Source organism: Colobus angolensis, unplaced genomic scaffold, assembly GCF_000951035.1.
Source record: "Colobus angolensis palliatus isolate OR3802 unplaced genomic scaffold, Cang.pa_1.0 Scaffold101, whole genome shotgun sequence".
In the NCBI taxonomy this organism is placed as follows: Eukaryota; Metazoa; Chordata; class Mammalia; order Primates; family Cercopithecidae; genus Colobus; species Colobus angolensis.
The window spans coordinates 2950821-2971270 of NW_012111031.1; the positions used below are offsets into that span (position 1 = coordinate 2950821).

Sequence of the window (20450 nt, forward strand, 5' to 3'; positions counted from 1 at the left end):
GCCAGGATGGTCTCGATCTCCTGACCTCGTGATCCGCCCGCCTCGGCCTCCCAAAGTGCTGGGATTACAGGCGTGAACCACCGCACCCAGATAATTTTCTACAGTAAACTGAGTTATCAAAAAATATAATATCAGATCGTCCTACTGCAGTGTGATCTTGTCAAAGCAAAATTCCAAGAAGGCTGACCACCTCTCTAATCTATAATCCTAAGGAAGTCCTTGTGTTTTTGCAATTAATTAAATACTATCTTACTTAACTCACAAATTATTTCACTTGATTCAGATATTACTTCCCAAATAAATTGTAAGACCCTGGAGAGCAGAAACCGTGTTTTATATTTCTTTTCTATCCCTTCAACATGTTCGAGTGTTCTGTACATAGCAGGTACTCAACACGTGATGGTTAATTTGTTTTTTTTTTTTTTTTTTTGAGACGGAGTTTCACTCTTGTTGCCCAGGCTAGAGTGCAATGGCGCGATCTTGGCTCACAGGGCTCACAGCAACCTCCGCCTCCCAGGTTCAAGCGATTCTCCTCCCTTAGCCTCCCAAGTAGCTGAGATTACAGGCATGCGCCACTACGCTCGGCTAATTTTTTTGTATTTTTTAGTAGAGACAGGGTTTCTCCATATTGGTCAGGCTGGTTTCGAACTCCCAACCTCAGGTGATCCACCCTCCTTGGCCTCCCAAAGTACTGGGATTACAGGCATGAGCCACCGCACCTGCGTGTGATTGTTAATTTCTTATGTGCTCTGTGCCATGCTACTGGTTAGCAAGTTGAAAACTTTTAAATACTTTAAACAGAACATTTCTGTTGTTGGGCTAAAAATGTGCTATTGTGATTTAGTTGGAAAATAAAAAGTGCATTTTCATCTTCAGTATTTATTGAACCTCTATTATATGCATATTATTACAGAACTTCTTACTTCAATGGCTTTCTTCTCTTTTAAAGAGAAATAGTAGTTAATATCAATGCTTTATGAATTATTAGAATGAAATATTTTATCAATATTGTGTGTGTAATAGTTTGGAATATACTATAAACCTCATAAATTTCAATATGTTATAATTACTCATGATAATTCAACAGACTCATTACTGTAGCAGCTTCATAAAAATCATGTAATAGTAAGCAAACAAAAGCCTGCAAACAAAATATTATCTCATTAATAAATCTGAACATTTACTAAATGTCAAACATCATGTTGATTTATTTATTTATTTATTTAGAGACAGGGTCTCGCTCTGTCACCCAGGTTTGACTTCCTGGGCTCAAGTCATCCTCCCACCTCAGCCTCCCAAGTAGCTGGGACCACAGGCGCATGTCACTATGCCTGGCTAGTTTTTTCATTTTTTGTAGTGACGGGGTCTCACCATGATGCCCAGGATTGTCTTGGACTCCTGAGCTCAAGCAATCCTCCAGCCCCAGTCTCCCAAAGTGCTGGGATTACAGGCATGAGCCACTATGCCCAGCCATACTGAGTTTTATATGCATCATTTCATTTGATCAATTCTTGAAACAACCTAAAGAGTGATACTATTAATATTACTGTTTTACAAATAAGGAAACTGAGGACTAGAGTGACTAATTATCTAGGGTCACAAAATGAGTAAGTAACATAGCCAGAATTCAAGCCCAGGTTACCTGACTCTAAGCCATGTGTCTTTCCATTTCACCGTGCTGCCTGCTGGCCTACTCTAGAGATAACTAGAAACTGACATTCTCCACAAAATTTTTAAGAACCAGATGTTAAGCCAAAAGGCTGCTGAGCATTCGTGTACACACAGATGAGAGTTCCAACCACTGGCTAGACCTATGCTAGGTGCTGGAATACAACTGTAAACAAGACAGAGAGTCCCTACCCTCATGAGCCTTCTAGTCTGGGGAGGGTAAGAAATTGGACAGATAACTTTAACTGTGATGAATGTCACAGACAAGTTGTACAGAGTGCTATGGAATTTCTGTCTGAGGAGCCTAGTATTCTAGTAGGAGTTAACAGTTGGGGTAGAGGTAAGTAGAGTTAAGAGGTATTTTGAAGGTGGAATCCACTGTGCTAGGTGATCGTATGTGTACAGTAACAGACGAGATGGTGACTACTAGCGAGGGAGAAGGTTAGCAGGGAAGATACTGGATGAGTTGAACTTGAGGAGTTTGTGAAACATCAAAGCAAATAGATTACTTTCTGTGAAGTCCTTGAGGCAAAATGTAGGCTCACCTTTCAGTCAGCTATATAGTTACTAAACATCTCTTGATTCTAGCCTCCTAACCCATCCCCACAACTCCAAGTCCTCATCTCTCTTTTATTAATCTCCCTATTTCCTGTCTAGCCCTACTTCATTCATTTATAATGCAAATCTGATCAAATCATTTCTCCACTTACAATATTCTTGGACTGCACTGTCCAATACAGTCGCCACTAGCCACATGTGGTTAGTCTAGATTGACAGGTGCTGCAGGTGTAAAATAGACATAGAATTTTGAAGATTTAATATTTTTTAAATGCAGAATATTTCATTAGTAATTTTTATTGATTACAGGATTAAATATTTTCTTAAAATTAATTCATCTGTTTTCCTTTTAAAAATATGGCTCCGGCCAGGCGAGGTGGTTCACACCTGTAATCCCAGCACTATGGGACGCCAAGGCAGATGGATTACGAAGTCAAGAGATTGAGACCATTCCAGACAACATGGTGAAACCCCATCTCTACTAAAAATACAAAAATTAGCTGGGCGTGGTGGCGCGTGCCTATAGTCCCAGCTACTTGGGAGGCTGAGATAGGAAATTGCTTGAACCCAGGAGGCAGAGGTTGCAGTGAGCCAAGACTGCGCCACTGCACTCCAGCCTGGCGACAGAGCGAGACTCTGTCTCAAAAAATATATATATATGGCTTCTAAAAATTTAAAATTCAGTTTGAGGCTTGCCTTTTCTCTCTACTGGTTAGTGCTATTCTATAGTATGTCACTGCCAGGATAAAGTCCAAAATCTTTACATGGGATATAGGGTTCTTCATGGTCCAGTCCAATTTGTTGCTTACTCTATGTGCCAAATCAGATGCATTTCCCCATATTCTCTCTCTCACCTCAATCTCTGTGTGTTATTCTCCTGGTCCCATTAACTTGCTCTGTCTGATTATATCCTCCTAATCTTCAAGAACATTAACATTATTAATATTAAGAATATTCAGGGCAGGCATGGTGGCTCACACCTGTAATCCCAGCACTTTGGGAGGCAGAGGAGGGTAGATTGCTTGAGGCCAGGAGTTCAAGACCAGCCTGGTCAACATGGCAAAAGTGGTGGTACATGCCTGTAGTCTCAGCTATTCAAGAGGCTGAGATACAAGAATCACCTGAACCCAGGAGGCAGAGGCTGCAGTGAGCCAAGATTGCACCACTGCACTCCAGCCTGGGTGACAGAGGGGGACTCTGTCTCAAAAAAAAAAAAAAAAAAGAATATTCACCAAGAATATTCATGTTATCCTCCTGGTCCTATTGACTTGCTCTGTCTGATGAAATTATCTTATTCTTCAAGAATATTAATATTATTAACATTAATAATATTCACCAAGAGTATTTACTCATTTTTCCAAGCAAAGGTTCCTCCTCTATGTTCTCATGATATCAGTTATAATTACACTTACATATCAGTTATTTTTTACTTCTACATCTCCATCACTAAACTATGAGGCCATAAAATGTTATCTTTAATCCCCAGCATTCACTGTGGCACAGAGCCTAACCTGTAGAGAGTGTTTAACAAATGTTTGCTGAATGAATGCGTCTATCTAGAAGATTGTTGAGGGAATGAGCAAATCTTTATAGATCTTCATAAATGCACCATTACAAAAATATTAATCTTAATGGTCAATAACCTGTAATGCACCGAAGACTGAACTATGTTTAAACAAAATCCAGGTTAAATATTTAAAGAATTGTTTTCATACTTACAGATTTCCCTTCTGCCCAAATGACTGCCCCAACTCCTGTTTTATGATCCTCTGAAAGATATATCGCATTTAACTCAGTAAAAATTATGATGTTAGTTTTAGAAATATATTTTTCCAAAAATAATAAAAACTTGTATCAAAACATACTTCATAAATGCAGCAGCAATCCTTGATATCTTCACTAATTACAGAAAAGTATTAAACACTTTTAAGTACGGAATGTGGGAGCTAGGTACCAAATAACTAGAGAGAGTCACTACCAACTCAGTCACACATACGTATGTGGAGGCCACTAAATGGCAATGTCCACAGTCAGTTCCCTCAAAGCTGTAGCCAGGACTAAGTGCAACTTCATTGATTCTCCATTAACAAGCCGGTTTCTAAACGACTACTTCTGATAGATGATAAAATTGAATAACAGTTTCAGAACTAATGGATTTTGTGTAATAACTGTTCACAACAACCAAATTTGTCTTTTCTCAGTATTATTTATACTCTAATCATGGAAAATGTATCTTATGAAAATGTTCTTGCTAAGAAAAAAGTTCAGACTTCTCATACAAACATAAATAAATCTTTATGGATCTATCTATCTGTTGCTAGAAAGTACATGAAGAGAATTCTGATTTAAACAAAATGTTGCCCTTTCCCTGACTTTCAGTTTGCCTTGAGGGAAAGCAAGTTAATGACATCTTGCCCATTTCTAAATCAAATAGCAGAAGTTATAAACAAACATAAGATTGTAATTTCCCTGTAGAACCAAAACCTTTGCAAAAGTAAAGCTGTACTTCTTAAAACCATTAATCTGAAACAGAAAATTTAAAAAAACAGAAATTCTACATATTAAGGATTTACTTTTTCCTTCTATACAATGTTGAGTTTCAAATTTCTAAGACAAATTACACTAATTAGGAAAACCATAGTATTTATCAAAATCTTAATAAGGGACTTAGGTAGTTAAGTGGCACATTTACACATAGAAAATAACAATTATCTGTGAACTTACCCTAGGTCATTTTCATTTGGGGAGGATTAACTGAAACTGTGGTTTCACCCTACAATTTCCTAAAAGTGAATCCCTCCAATGATAACATTTTTAAAAACCTACTTTCCAGTAAAGGTACAAAGAAAATTTGTGCCACAATTGCATTAAAAACTACAATGAATATCTTATTAAGAGGTTAACTTTAAAACAGTTATGATACTCTCATAAAATTTCCCATCTCAAATTCAAGCAAGCTCTGGTTTTCAAAATTGTACCACAAAGCATTTGTATAATTTATGTTAAACATGTTTATTCATGATCTCATTTTTACCCTAAAGGGAAAGCAGATAAAATTTCCATTTCTAGATGCAGAAACAGGCAAAGAAATATACTAAAACTTAGCCCTCCGGATCCAACTTGCTTGGCCTTTCCTCCACCTTGCACCATGACATAAAGAATTCCTTGACACAGCCTGGCCAACATAGTGAAACCCCGTCTCTACTAAAAATACAAAAATTAGCCAGGTGTGGTGGTGCATGCCTGTAATCGCAGCTACTTGGGAGGCTGAGGCAGGAGAATTGCTTAAACCTGGGAGGCGGAGGTTGCAGTGAGTCAAGATTGTACCACTTCACTCCAGCCTGGGGGACAGAGAAGGACTCCATCTCAAAAAACAAGAAAAAATAAATCCTTGACAAAAATTTCCATTTATTGAATGCCTCTTATGTTCCAAGTACTGTGAGAGCTGAGGATGCAGTGGTGAGGGAAACTGTAGTCCCTTCCTCATACGACTTACAGTTGGATGGTGAAGGAGAACAGCAACAAGGAAACAAACAGTACTTTATGTGCTGTGCTCTGAAGGAAATGAACGAGGCTGAACGGCAGAATGCATGGGATGACTTCCTTCTATAGAGTAGAGGGAAAAGGGATTTTGGTGTAAACAAAATTGGGTTCCTTCCCAGACCTTTAGAGTTTAACATGAGTGGGCAAGAATACAAATCAATGGCTTTATGCTCATTTCTAAGGTAAGTGGCAGAAGTTATAAACATAAGATTATATTTGCCTGCAAAACCAAAATCTTTAAAGTTTTATTTTTGCATAAATCTAAAATGAAAAAACAAAACCAGAATAAAAATTCTCCCTATTAAGAGCCCCCTTTTCTACCATCAACACTGCATGTTTTTAATGTTATGTTTCTTAGTCACAGAAGCCACTTTTTCTGTTTCAGCCTGGGGACAGACTAAACCTTGTTAGGAGGGGAAAAAAAAATGTGATTTTTCCATCAGCATGCAGCTCTACTGCCTAGCTAAGGTTAGTTACATCAACAGAACATTCTTTACTACTTGTCTTTTAAAATAGGAATAAATTTTCATCCATATAAAACAGATTTGATGTCACCCAGCACTCAGGCTGGTGACAGATGAGGTAATTTCTCAAAAATCTTTTCATGTCTATAATTTTTACAGAAATTGCTCCCTATGATCTAGTCATTCACAGCGTTTTCTCTGTACAACTTTGAAGGAAAGGTCAACTTACGATCACTGAGTCAAATTCCTGGGGCTCTTTGATCACTGAAAATCAGAGGGGAATTTTTTGTTCTAGAACACAAGTGTGGTTATTTCAGCTCCCAATCCTGTGGTCATGTCAGTGTCCAAGGTGCTCCACAGACCTCTTGCATCAAAATTACTGGATGCTTGTTTTTAAAATTAAAAAAAAAAAGAGGCAACTCCTGGCTTCCATGGAAGTCCCCTAAATCAACCTCTCTGAGAGAGGCAGGTAAGACTTAGGAATCTGCATTTCTCCTGAGCTCCACCTTGATTCTCAGGCATACTCATATCTGAGAACCACTGAGTTCTGTTTTAAAAGTTAACTTTTTTTATTACTCCAGCCTACTCTCATCATCAGCACTGTGGTCCAGGAGGAAAGCGTAATCCTTAGCTTTGGAAAACACCTAATCTGATGAGAAAGCAAGACATGAAGAGATCACAACTCAGTACTTAAACCAGATAGGTAAGACGTGATGCCTTCCTCCTGCTTTTTCCCCCAAGAATCTAAACACATTCTTTCCACTTTTTTGCTACCTCCAGGTATTCTAGAAACATACTTTTGGAACTCCTGGCCTCAAGCAGTCCTCCTGCCTCAGTCTCTCAGTGCTGGTATTACAGGCGGGAGTCACCGCACCTGGCTAGTAACATACTTTTCATGACATCTCTATGGATCCTCTTTATGCATCATTCAAAAAGCAATTATAAGCAACTACTTTCAATTCATTTTAGAACTCTGTTGTTAGAGGTTTTGGAATTCATTTTAATCATATGTACATTTTTAAATGAAATGGTATCTTCATCTATTAATCAGGGAGAAATGAGGTCATCAAGCCAAACTGAATAATGTGAAATTAAAAACTTAATTGGAAGCACACTGTATCATAGGGATATCCACCAATGTTAAATGAGATACATATATAAATCACCAAGCTCAGTGCTTGACACATAGTAGGTGTTCCATAAACTGTCATTGTTATTATTTATCAAGGAAGAATTACAGGCTCAGAGTCCCTGATTTGAAATCTCTTACATCAAGTTTTTTTGAATTTTGATGCACTTATTTTGTGATCAAATCTGACCCAAACTGAGTTATTTCTAGCCTTCAATTATTCTGCTGAGAGAAAATATTCCTACTTTTTTCACTCTGTATGTATTCATGTGATTATAGGGTACTGTCCCAGACCCCATTGGGAGTTCTATATAACAGTATATGTACCATATTACCTTTTAAAAATCTGGATTGGGCATTGGTGGCTCATGCCTGTAATCCCAGAACTTTGGGAGGTTGAGGCAGGAAGATTGCTTATGCCAAGGAGTTTGAGACCAGCCTGGGCAACACAGTGACACATCTCTACAAAAAATAAAAAAGTGGCTGGACATGGTGGTGTTCACCTGTAGTACAAGCTACTCAGGAGGCCGATGTGGGAGGATTGCTTGAGGCTGAGAGGTTGAGGGCTGCAGTGGGCCATGAGTGCCACTGCACTCAGCCTGGGCAATAGAGTAAAACCCTGTCTCAAAAAAATAAAATAAAATCTGAAAAGTTCTGAATTCCTTTTCATCTGGCTCCAAAAATTTTGCATAAGGGATTGTGGACCCTTTATCTTTGGATAAAAAGATTTGTTTTATCCATTCAACACACATTGTGTTTAGTGCTAAGGAAAAAATGATTAAGACATGGTTTCTTCCCTGGAAGAGTGCATAGTGGAGTACAGTGAGTGACAGAGGAGTTGCACCCTATTCAGGATTTGAGTTCCATGTAAACAAAAAAAAAAATCACCAACAATTAACCTTGAAAAATCTTTTAAATTGCCCATCAAGTGCCTAAGCAGGGCTTTATGTACAAAATTCTGCATAATAGTGGATATATTTATAATATAAAATATAACTATAGAGTATCTAATAAAGAATATAAATGCAAATGTATACATACTGCATCTTTAAACACTGGAATCATAGCTGGTATGATAAGGTGTTGTATAGAAGCAAGAGGTACTAAGATCCAGTAAAACAACAGCAGATTCACATCTCCCTCTTACTCTGGAACACAGGCAGGGTTCTGCTGAATTCTAATTAGTGAAGGGTAATTAGCGAATTATAGCTACAACAGCTGTTCCCATTTATGTTTTCTGTCTTTTTGAATGGTTTACAGAAAAATTCTTTACAAAGCTGGAGTTAGCAAAGAAACAAATATATAACCCACACAATGCAATTGTTTGGGGTCATATAATGTGTGCCTAATGAATCAAAATCTTTAATAAGAATTGAGCAATTATTAACTCTGCTGAACATCAGAACACCTTGCAGAACTTTTAAAAACATAGACCTTGGCCATATTTGGTTAGGGACATGGTTTAATAGGTCTGGGTTGGGGTTTGAGCATCTGTACTTTTTATAAATGTTTCAATGGTGATTCTGATTTGCTGCCAGCTGAGAACCTCCCTTCTGTTGACTACTGCAGACCAGTAGCATCTGTAGAGACCCTTTCTGATGACTTTCTCTTCTTTCTTGGGATAATTTTTAAATCCTACTACAGTACACTCCTCAAACAAATCTTATTCTACTGCTCCTCCTGCCTATGTTTTTCCCCTTTATTTCAAAGATGCATTTTAAAAAGTGATCATGATTCTATGTTGAGAAATCTTACATCAGGTAAGATGTGAAAATACTGTTCCATGTTTGGAAATACAGATGCCGTCTTTTACCATAACAAAGAAAAATTCCAAGTAATATTTTCCTTTTCCAAATATACAACTGAATAGAATACAGTAAAAATGTTTGATTTCTCAACTTGCTGATTGAAGACATACCAGCAACTGGAAGAATCTGCAATAATCACCATTCCTTTACCTTGATTCTATTAGTTATTTTGAATTAATGTTAAAGATTTTTAAAACTTTTTGTTAAGTATACAGTACATCAAAATATTGAAGAGTTAACAAAAATGAGTAATTTTGGTTTTCTCCTTTTTCTTTTTATTTTTTTTGGAGACAGAGTCTTGCTCTGTCTCTGGAGCTGGAGTACAGTGGTGCTATAGTATAGTAGCTCACTGCAACCCCAAACTACTGGGCTCAAGCAATCTTCCTGCTTTAGCTTCCCAAGCAGCTGGGACTACAGGCACGCACCACCACACACCACCATGCCCAGCTAATTTTTTTTGTATTTTTTGTTAGAGTCGAGGTCGTGCTATGTTGTCCACGCTGGTCTTGAACTCCTGCGCTCAAGCGATCCTCCTGTCTCAGCCTCTTAAAGTGTTGCAATTACAGGCATGAACCACTGCACTGGGCCTCTCCTTTCTCTTCTTGTCCTACCTTTAGTGGAGGGCTCAAGGAACAGTGAAATCATAAAAGCAAGAAGCAGAAAGAAGGGCCTAGATTAATGAGGCCCTGATGTAGAAATGTGGTACTGAATATAAAGCCACAAGGAATCCCAAAACTGCTGGGAGAAAGAGCTGTCTACCTAAGGGACTCACTAACTTCTCTATACTGTATGAACAGCAAAACTTTAGTAACTATGAGTAAATGAACTCTACTATAAATGAGACGAACACTTCAGAGACAAATACAACCCAACCAATCAGCCCCAATTTACGATCTATGTAACTCACCAGTTCGATATGCCAATAACCTGGCCTGAACCATGCAGTGCCTTGCAATTTCCTGTGGCAAACTTTGATTGTGAATTTCATTAATCTGTTCTGGATTGCTACAGTAAAATCCGAAGTGTTTAAAGTTCGGCACACTGGAAGCTACTGTGGCCAAAAGTAGGATAAGGTCTTTCATGTTTTGCCTTAGATTGCTAAAGTATGGATTTTCACACAGGTTCTCCAAACCTATAGTCATCAGTATTTGCTTATGCATTTCTTCATTTGAAACCAAAAATAACATTTCATATTCTTTTATTCTTTCTTGTTTACATTCATAATAAAAGTCAGTGTTAGCATCCGGCAATGCTTTTGTAATTTTTTGAATAAAGTCACATTTGTAAGAGGTCTCCTCTACAAACTGCACCATATAACACACCAAAGGTTGAAGTAAGACACACACATGGGCCCGACTGTTTGACTTCAATCTTTCCACTGCTTTGGCATCTAACTTTGCATCTTCAGAACTAGAAGCCTCCGTAAGCAAACTTATTTCTGGATCAGCAGGCCAATATGAAATTCGGTTAACTCCAGCTGAAATACAAAATATGAAAGGTAATTATGAGATACATACTGAATTTAGGCTTTTCATGATACAATCCACCCTATCATTGCAGTATATCTAGAACCCTCAATATAATAAATGTCTATTACCAAGTCACCTATTATATAGCCTGAAGGTTGGCAAACTACCACCCACAAGCCAAATCCAGTCCACTGCCAGTCTTTGTACAGCTCACAGGATAAGAATGGGTTTTACATTTTAAAATATTGGACAAATCAAAAGAACATTTTGTGACACATCAAACTGTAGGAAATTCAAATTTCAGTGTCCATAAATAAACCTTTATTGAAACACAGACACACACACCCATTCACTTATATAGTCTTTGGGTGCTTTTGCGTGACAGAGTTGAGTAGCTGTGATGGACACCACATGGCCTGCAAAGTCTAAAATATTTATTATCTGGCCTTTTCAAGAAAAAGTTACCCAGCCTCTAACACAGTTCCTGGGAATGCATTTGTGGAATTACTGGTGTTGTGAAGTGTGATCCCAAAGCCCAGCGCTAAAGCTATATACTCAAAGAGTCCTCCATGGTGCCATGGCTGTTTTTTAAAATGTTACAGGGAACAACTAATATTGCCTAGAGTTTTCTATCTGGAATAAATACTTCTCCCATGCATTAAAAATGTTCCTGTCCACAGACTGAGAATTCTGAGAATCCATTCTAGGAAAATATTCTAAATATAGAGAAGAAATCTCATGCATGCACAGCATTCTTTAAAATAGCAAGCAAAAATGTTAAACAAAAAACCAAAACCCAAAAACCTAAATGACCAAAATAGGGGAATGTTTGAATTAATTATGGTCCTTCTCATAATAAAACAGTTATCAAAAATGTCCACAAAGAATTTATAACATGAAAAAATTCTTATGTGATGTTGGGATGGTGTTTGAGGAAAGAATTTATAACATGAAAAAATTCTTATGTGATGTTGGGATGGTGTTTGAAGGGCAATATTAACTTTCCAAAGCTCACAAAATTAAAGACAAAACAACAAACTAAACATCATTTTTCAATCAGTGTGACAAAGGAAAGGTTAGCAATGTTTAATATACAGAAAATATTTCAATTCATTAGAGCACATATGAATTGACAAGAATAAGGCCTAAAGAGAGACAAAAAGATACGAACAGACAATTTGTAAAAGAGAAAACATAACAGGATAACAAACATGAAAAAAAATTTTAATTTATATTTGAAATGGAATGATGAGATGCCTTATACATAGTTAAGTACACAAATGTTCATCAGTTAATGAACAGTTTACAACAAAGAGACCCCTTTGCTATTACTGCATGTCATTTCAGCTAGGAGAGACTTTTTTTGTGATTGTACCCAGAAGCAAATAGAAAGATAGCCCACAGAATGTTCTACCCTTCAAAATAATTGATGAACTAAAAAGTCTAAGTTAAACAAATGAACATTCTATCCACTCCCTGGTACTCCTGACTCACTGTGGCTTACGCTGCAAAGCAATTTTGAAGGCCTCAAACTTCATATCAGAGTGTTTCCTCTGGTAGCATTTCACCTTCCCTCTGTTCGAGTTCTCATAATCCATTTCCTAACCAGCAGTGATGGTAAACCTTTCATCTAGGCATCTTAGTTGCTCCCAGTAATCCTGATTTAAGAAGAGGGGGAAAATCCTCTTTAGACAGACATTTGTGTATTAGTGGCAAATGCTAAAGCACAGTTTCTCAAATTTTTTGATCTCAGGATTCCTTAACACTCTTAAAAATTATTGAGGACCACAAAGAGCTTTCATTTATGTAAAATATATCTACTGATATTTATTGTACTTGAAAATTAAAACAAAATTTAAAATATTTATTAATTCATTAAAAATAACAATAATCGGTTATACATTAATATAAATAACATTAGCTTTATGAAAAAAATATTTTCCAAAACAAAAACTTGTAAGACTGAGATTGTTTTAAATTTTTACAAATATCTTTAATATTTGGCTTAATAGCAAAAGGAAAACTAATAGTTATCAGTTTCACTGGAAAATTAAGAAGAACGGAAGGACAAAACTGAGCAGCAGAATTCGTATAGACATTTAAATTTAAATATTAAAAGCCCAATTGAGATTTTCAGGGAGGGTTTGTTTTGCCCTTTGGCCTCATGAATGGGTTTCATGAAGGGTTTCATGAATGGGCTTCGGTGGCCTATAAACTCTGTAAAATTCTATTCTAAATTTTGCACATTTAATTTGTTCCAGTTAATTCCAGAAGACATTTCAAACATTTTTCTTACATCACATAATAAAAGTACTTAAATAAATTGACAATTATAAAAATAGATCAGTGAAATGCACCTGATATTTTAATAAAAAATGTTTTCAGAAATAGATAAGTGAAAGCTGAGTGTTTCTTTGATAGATTCCCCTGTACTATAGGCGTGATAATTGCAGCTATTGCAATAGTAGTAATTGTTAAATGGATACTAACTAATGAATAGCATAGCATCGTGGGTAAGAGTTTATATAGCACAGGCTCTAGAATCAGATTAAGTAGGTTCAAATACCAGTTCTGCCAGTAACTTAAATAATGTTTATTAATGTTTATTAAATTTAAATAAAACTAACTTGCCAGCAAGTTAAATAATGTCTCCCAGTCTCAGTTTCCCGATTTGTAAAATGGGGGAAATAATGGTAGCTAACTCATAATTCATTATGAATTCAGTGAGTTAAACTTGAAAAGACTTATTATAGTAGCTGGCACATAAAGACTTGATAGTAGTTTATATGGATGCTATCTCATATTAGCATATATAGAATTAATAGTGTACCACTATACCTTTTTTTTTTTTTTTAATAGAGACCAGTCTGTCACTCAGGCTGGAGTGCAGTGGTGACATCATTGCTTACTGTAACTTCTAACTCCCATACTCTACCAATCCTCCTGCTTCAGCCTCCAGATTGGCTGTGATTGCAGGTGTGCACCACCACACCCAGCTACTTCTTTTTTTTGGTAGAGACGGGGTCTTGCTATGTTGCCCAGGCTGATCTTGGGCTCCTGGCCTCAGGCGGTCCTCCCAGTGGCCTCACAATGTTGGGATTGCAGGTGTGGGCCACTGCCCCTGGCCTGTACTATGCTATCAATTCCATATATGGAATGGTATTTTCCCTTTCAGAGCTCTTTAAAGCTCTGCAGAAGATTTACATGTGTTTATAGAGCTAAGAGAAATCAGAGAATGGAAACTGAGTGTGTAATAGAAATTTAACTCTTCATGTTATATAATCATGCATAATTTCTATCTTCATTCTCTGAAGTTGCCTAGAGCACCATCACAGCTAGGAAACTTCCATCGTGAATTACCTTATTTCCAAAACCAAGTACCCAAATAATTGTCTCAAGAGAGGAAAGACAAAACTATTACAAGCTAAAATATTTGGGGATTTGTGTGGCTTGAATAGGGCACCACAAAGTTTTATAATGCCTGATCTAGCCCTGTGCCTAACAGTTTATTTAAATCTTAATGCTAATGTTAATTAGTTCCCAGGTGGTTGACCTTATAAGAAAACACTGTGGTATTTTAATGTGGTAAACATGTGAAGGCCTATGGCTCAGTTAATTACTCCCACAACTTTGAGCTGTGGGTCTTACTGGTGGAAGGAACTGTAACAGGTCTTCGCTCTTGTCATTAGATATCAGAGAACTGAAATTGGTTGGAATTGTAAGCAGTGAATAGATATGTTGTTAGAATGATTCCATCACTTATACATTGCTTAAAATTCTAATAAAGTAACTTGCTTTGTTAAAAAAAAAAATTGGCTTAATTGAAAACAGCTGGATGCTCAAATTTGCTTCTGTTTTCAATCTGTTGCAATATGTTGTTTTCACTGAAGTACATGAAAATTATCTGGCCTCATACAGATATGTGGTTGAAAAAGGAGTATTTTAACAGCCATTTCAGACACTTGTGAATATTCTTCTTTGGCACTACATAAAAATTTGACAAGGGATAGTTTCTTAAATGTTAGTTACAACGTAGAATCTGAAACCTTATCAACAAACTTTTTGAACTGTTAGGTTAAAGTCCATTGGTCTGTCTTGCACTTAGAATGGCTTTTACTCATGCATGATTTTGTAGCATTGTGCATTGGTCATCTGGAAAACAATGATTTACTGATTCCACAATATTAAAAAAAAATCCCATTAATTAATATCGCCACCAATCCCATCAAAAGAGTCTAAGTGGTAAGATGCTGTCAGGCTCATAATGGAGAATATGAGTTTTCCAAAATTCTAATTTTCACTTGTAGCTCAAATTTTATCACTGGCAATAAAAAATGTCAGTTGTTTATCTGAAAGTGACAGGTTCACTATAATTTCAAGAAAATATCTGCCAAATATCCAAGTCTAACCACTGTCAGTTCATGATATTCCATTAAAAAAGTAGATAATTCAGTCTGCAACTCAAACAATCACATACATGGTTTTCCTCAAAGCCATCTTCATATCTTAGGTCTGTAGCAAAAGCACTTTATACCCACCTCCTGTTTCCTCACACAGAATATTAAAAAGATGCAGACTCAAGTTGGGATTTAATAAAATTAATACTTTTTACTGTTTCATCAAGGACCTTCTTATGTAAAACTGGTTTTCTTTTTTCCCTCTGAGTGCAGTAAAGAGTACAATGACTACCAGTGCGGTATGGCACCACTGTCTTGATTAATGATATAGAAACAGGCCGGGTGTGGTGGCTCACGCCTGTAATCCTAGCACTTTGGGAGGCCAAGGTGGGCAGATCACGAGTCAGAAGTTCGAGACCAGCCTGACCCACACAGTGAAGCCCCGTCTCTACTAAAAATACAAAAATTAGCTGGGCATGGTGGTGCGTGCTTGTAATCCCAGCTACTCAGGAGGCTGAGGCAGGGGCATCACTTGAACCTGAGAGGCAGGGGTTGCAATGAGCTGAAATTGTGCCAATGCACTCCAGCCTGGGCAACAGAGACTCCCTCTCAAAAAAAATAAAATAAAAATAAAGATATGGAAACAGTAGTTTTACCTATCATTGTTTTGGTACCATTAGTATGAATGTAGTGTTTTTGTTTTTGCTTTCTGGGACAGGGTCTTGCTCTGTGGCCCAGGCTGGAGTACATTGGTGAGGCGGGATCACAGCTCACCGCAACCTTCGCATCCCAGGCTCCGGTGGTTCTCCCACCTCAGCCTCCCAAGTAGCTGGGACCACAGGCACATACCACCATGCCTAGCTAATTTTTCTATTTTTAGTAGATAAGGGGTTTCTCCATATTGCCCTGGCTGGTCTCAAACTCCTGGGCTCAAACAATCCACTTACCTCAGCCTCACAAAATATTGGGACTATAGGCATGAGCTACCATGCCCAGCCTGAAGGTAGTGTTATTATGAAAATAACATTGACATCGTGGACCATCAGAAGTCCACAGACCACACTTGGAGAACCACTGTGCTACATTTGCCTTGTAACTGAGGTAACAGCAATTCTAACTAAAGTAATCTAGCTATAGCACAGGGTTCAGCCATGCTCCCTTCCTAAGATAACTAAATATAATACATAAGCCTAATCTAACATAGCAATTTTGCTTATATATTGTCCAACACCAATATACAAGCATTTCCATTGTAGATCCTTCCTGACTTTCTATACTTCATTATCTTTCTTGTCAGGATGAAATGTCTTAAGACATCAAGCAGTGAACTGCACTCTCCTATTCTTCCCTCTAATTTGCGGCTCCAAGGCTATTAAGACTGCTTTCAGCACAGTTAGCTCAGCACAAAGCACAACTATATTTTATTCATTTTTCTCCCTTGATCTAGAACAGATCAGCCAACAAATGTTTTGGTTCTTTCACATTCTTTCATTTCTGTATCAACATCATCATCTGAATCCTATTTTATACCTTGCCTAATGCAATGGTCTACTAATCAAGCTCCCAATCTCTAATGTCTCCCTGTTCCAATTCAATAACAGCAATAACAAAAATTTCAATCATGTTACATCTTTCTCAAGAATCTTCAATGTCTCCACATTGCCTACAAACAGGAGCTGTAGGTCAGTTGAACATGAGAGATAAAACACATGTCCAATCTGCCTGGTTAGTTGGGAAAAGGAGAAAAAAATGCCACCACCACTTTCATACCTATTTTCTCAATGTATTGGTAACTGTAGTTGAGAATATAGAATACAATCACTACCACAGATACCTACCTGCTCAAAACACTTGTTGCAGGCCAAGAGGTTTCTAGCCACATGACCCATTTCTTCTAGAAGTTCTGCCATTTATAGCTCAAGGCACTGACCTTGACATAGATCTGATCATTACTCTCAAGGCTTTGATGTAAATAAAAATAGCTCTTTCTCACAACAGGCCTAGGAACTCTGTTCTATAAGATAAAGTCCAAAGGCCCTACAGTTCTTCAGAGTTCTTCACTATCATTATAATTCATCCGCCACTATTCTCCAAGAATAATTCTCCATTTCAAATACTAACCCTAGAACTTTGCTTCTTACAACTTGATGACTCCATATGCACTGTTCCCCCTGACCAGGAATGTGTTCCTCTTCCTCTACCTATGACGCATCAAGATCAAGCTTAATCCCCAGCCCTTCATAATATGGCAGTCTGCAGGGATCACTATTTCTCCTCTAAGACCAAATATCACTTACAACCTGTATCACTGATTTGGTACTAGATAATGCATCATATTAAATTGTTATTTTGGCCCCCAAATAACACCTTGAGGGTAAAGATTAGGAAGCACATTAGATCTGCCATGATGCCTATGCAACAGGATGCATACTTTTTAAATGAAAGAATGGTTGGCATATACCTGGGTGTAAAACAGAATCATACGCACAGAGAGGTTTAGTGAATAGCCTGGTGTGGATGGACGGCTATACATTAAAAATTTGTGTTCCTCCTTCCAAAATGTAGAGTAATCACTGAAAGACAGTTGACCAGTGGGAACAACAGTTCTCACAACAGATGAGAACAGAAATGACGTATGTGACTTCCAGGTCAGGGTTTTAAGAAGCAGGTTCACCCTCTCTACTCATTCTTTCTCAGTCTGCCTCTGGATACAGAGGACTCAAAGCCCTAGAAATGACAACAGCAATGAGACAGAAGATGCCTAGCCCAGGAATCAACCACATGGAGAAAGCTGCCTGCTGTTTAGCAACACATGCGTTGGACTATTATACAAATGATAAATATCTAGTACCCTAAGCCCCTGAAATTTTGTTTTGTTATAGCAGTTAGCATTAGTCTACTAAGTAATTAGTCTACTATACTAATTACTCATACACTGAGGGTCATTTAATAGGTTAGTAGACATGAATGACACCAGAATCCATGTTTTCTGATGTTTACTCTTATAATGTATCAAATTGTCTTCAGATATATATTGATATATTTTTTATTTTATTTTTTAGAGACAGGGTCTTGCTCTGTCACTCAGGCTGGAGTGCAGTGGAGCGATCAGAGCTCACTACAGCCTTGAACTCGTGGGCTTGAGCAATTCTCCTGCCTCAGCCTTCTGAGTAGCTGGGATTACAGGTGCAAGCCATAGCACCTGACTTTCAGATATGTATTTCTAAATTATCTCTGTGGTATTTAGCAAATGTGTTCCCACCACTGCTCTCAGACAAATGCTCTTTCCTTCTTCTTTTTATTGGAGACAGGGTCTTGTTCTGTCACCCAGGCTAGAGTGCAGTGGCGCAATCATGGCTCACTGTATCCTCGAACTCCTGGGCTCAAGCAATCCTCCCACCTCAGTTTCTCAAGTAGTGAGGACTACAGGCATGCACCACCATGCCTAGCTAATTTATTTTTTGTAGTGATGGGGTCTCCCTGTGTTGCACAGGTTATTCTTGAACTCCTAGGCTCAGGCGATCCTCCTGCCTTGTCCTCCCAAAGTGCTGGGATGACAGGCATAAACCACCATGCCCATCCCAGATAAATACTCTCAATCCCCAACAAACCATTTTCTGCACTTACCATTTACAATCATTTTCAAACAAGCAGAACATGGTTTTCTGGAAAAATAAAGATCACAGTTTTTCAGCCTTGACCCATGTTTAATAAGAGCAATCTGCCCGGCATGTAAATCTTCACTAGAACAGTGGAGACCAACAATTTTCATGTTTTTCACCACCACAAGACCAGTTCTCTTTACCTACATTAAGATATAAAATAACAACTTATTAGTTATAACACCTAATAATCACATTATGGATTATACTTGAATTATTAATAAAATGGAAGTTTTGTTTAACTCTTTATCTAAACAGAGTTTGTACAAAGCACATTTCTCATTAGATCCAAAAAGCTTCTGAAACTTTAGTGTTGACTTTAGGCCAGAAATTTTCTAAACCTAAGCTCTACTAATCAAACGATTAAGCATGTAATTATCATTAATTTGTTCTAGTGAAAGATTAGATACATTATAACCTAGTAAAAGGCAAGAACTAGGTCAATTTGACTTGTTTCTTATAGCATTGAGTGTAGTACCATTTAGTATTAAGCTTCTAGATGGTAATAAAGAATATAAAGCCCTGATTTTACACATGGATAAGTAAAGCCCAGAAAGTTTACATGACTTTCTGAAAGACGCACAGATGGTAAAAGGCAGATGGTAAAGCAGAGGTCATCTTAAATTCCAAAATATTTTAGATATTGACCAAAGTAAAGATAATTCTCAATTTCTTTCTAGAAACTACTGGCTGTATCAATTTTTAGCACTATGGCAGTCTAGACTACTATAGTTGGGTCCCACCTCCTACTATAGGTAAGTTATAACAACAAAAAGAAGGAAGACATACCATCAAGTGTCAAAAAGGATGAGAGAACTTGACGTCAGAGCAGTGAGCATGAGCGATCTTAGCAGTATTCCACAGAGAAGGGACTGGCTGAGCCTGATTTAAGCCCTGCAGACTGTGGACTGACTGGGGTTCTAAGCACTTCCAGTGGATCTCTTTGGGTGAAGGTTTTATGTTACTATTGAACCTAAAGTGTCTCAACTTAAGCAAATATTAATCAAAGCTGGTATAACAATATCAGATAAAACAGACTAAGGTAAAAAAAAAAAAAAAGTCAGTTCTGCATAAGGCACAAAATAATCTATGCTGTTTTCACAGCAAAAGCCTCTGAAGTAAGAATGTAAACCTGATCCTTGGGCTTGGGACTGACTGTTACTTGAGGGGAGCTTGGGCTGAGGAGAGGTTGGCCCTATTCCCATCCCCTTCCAAAGGGATTTTACCCTATACTTATTCCCCAATGCAGCATATCTGAAATCACTTTAAGGATCAGACCAAAGCGATATTAACTAGTCAAGTTTCAGTTTCGGTTTTGAGTATAAGTGTTTGAGATTATGGAGAAAAATTTGTAAAATATCTAAAAAAGAAGGAACAGAGAAGCTTTTATGGAATTCCATTTCTGAGTTAACCATCTCCTAAACTAGAAAGATATTTAAAAAGGAATACAAAAATCTCTGCTTTACAAAATATATACCTAAGAATGTATGTAAAATACGAAAAACCTATCTATATCGGCTTTTAAAATAAGCTTTAAATTGACCTTGAATTTGTGAACAGTTTCCCCTCCCTACCAAAATTTCTAGAGTTTTATGCTCCTCAAATGCAAAGTATATATTATTATTGATTTCTGAATACTTTCAATAAGTTTGTTTGTTTATTTGAGACAGAGTCTCTGTCACCAGGCTGGACTGACTGATTGATTGATTGATTTGAGATGGAGTCTTGCTCTGTCGCCCAGGCTGGAGTGCA

The 20450-nt window shown here is 37.5% G+C and overlaps 1 protein-coding gene across 2 annotated transcripts in view; it reads right to left on the reverse strand.

The window, feature by feature from the left end:
- The window catches only part of CDADC1 (cytidine and dCMP deaminase domain containing 1), a 48795-nt gene that overhangs the window by 15814 nt on the left and 12531 nt on the right, over positions 1–20450 (reverse strand). For both annotated transcript variants that reach the window (XM_011939471.1, XM_011939464.1), the window contains exons 4-6: positions 18664–18841; positions 10078–10647; positions 3946–3995 (exon numbers count right to left, since the gene is read on the reverse strand). In XM_011939471.1, coding sequence (XP_011794861.1) covers positions 3946–3995; positions 10078–10647; positions 18664–18841 — 798 coding nt within the window. The remainder of the gene's footprint in view (positions 1–3945; positions 3996–10077; positions 10648–18663; positions 18842–20450) is intronic.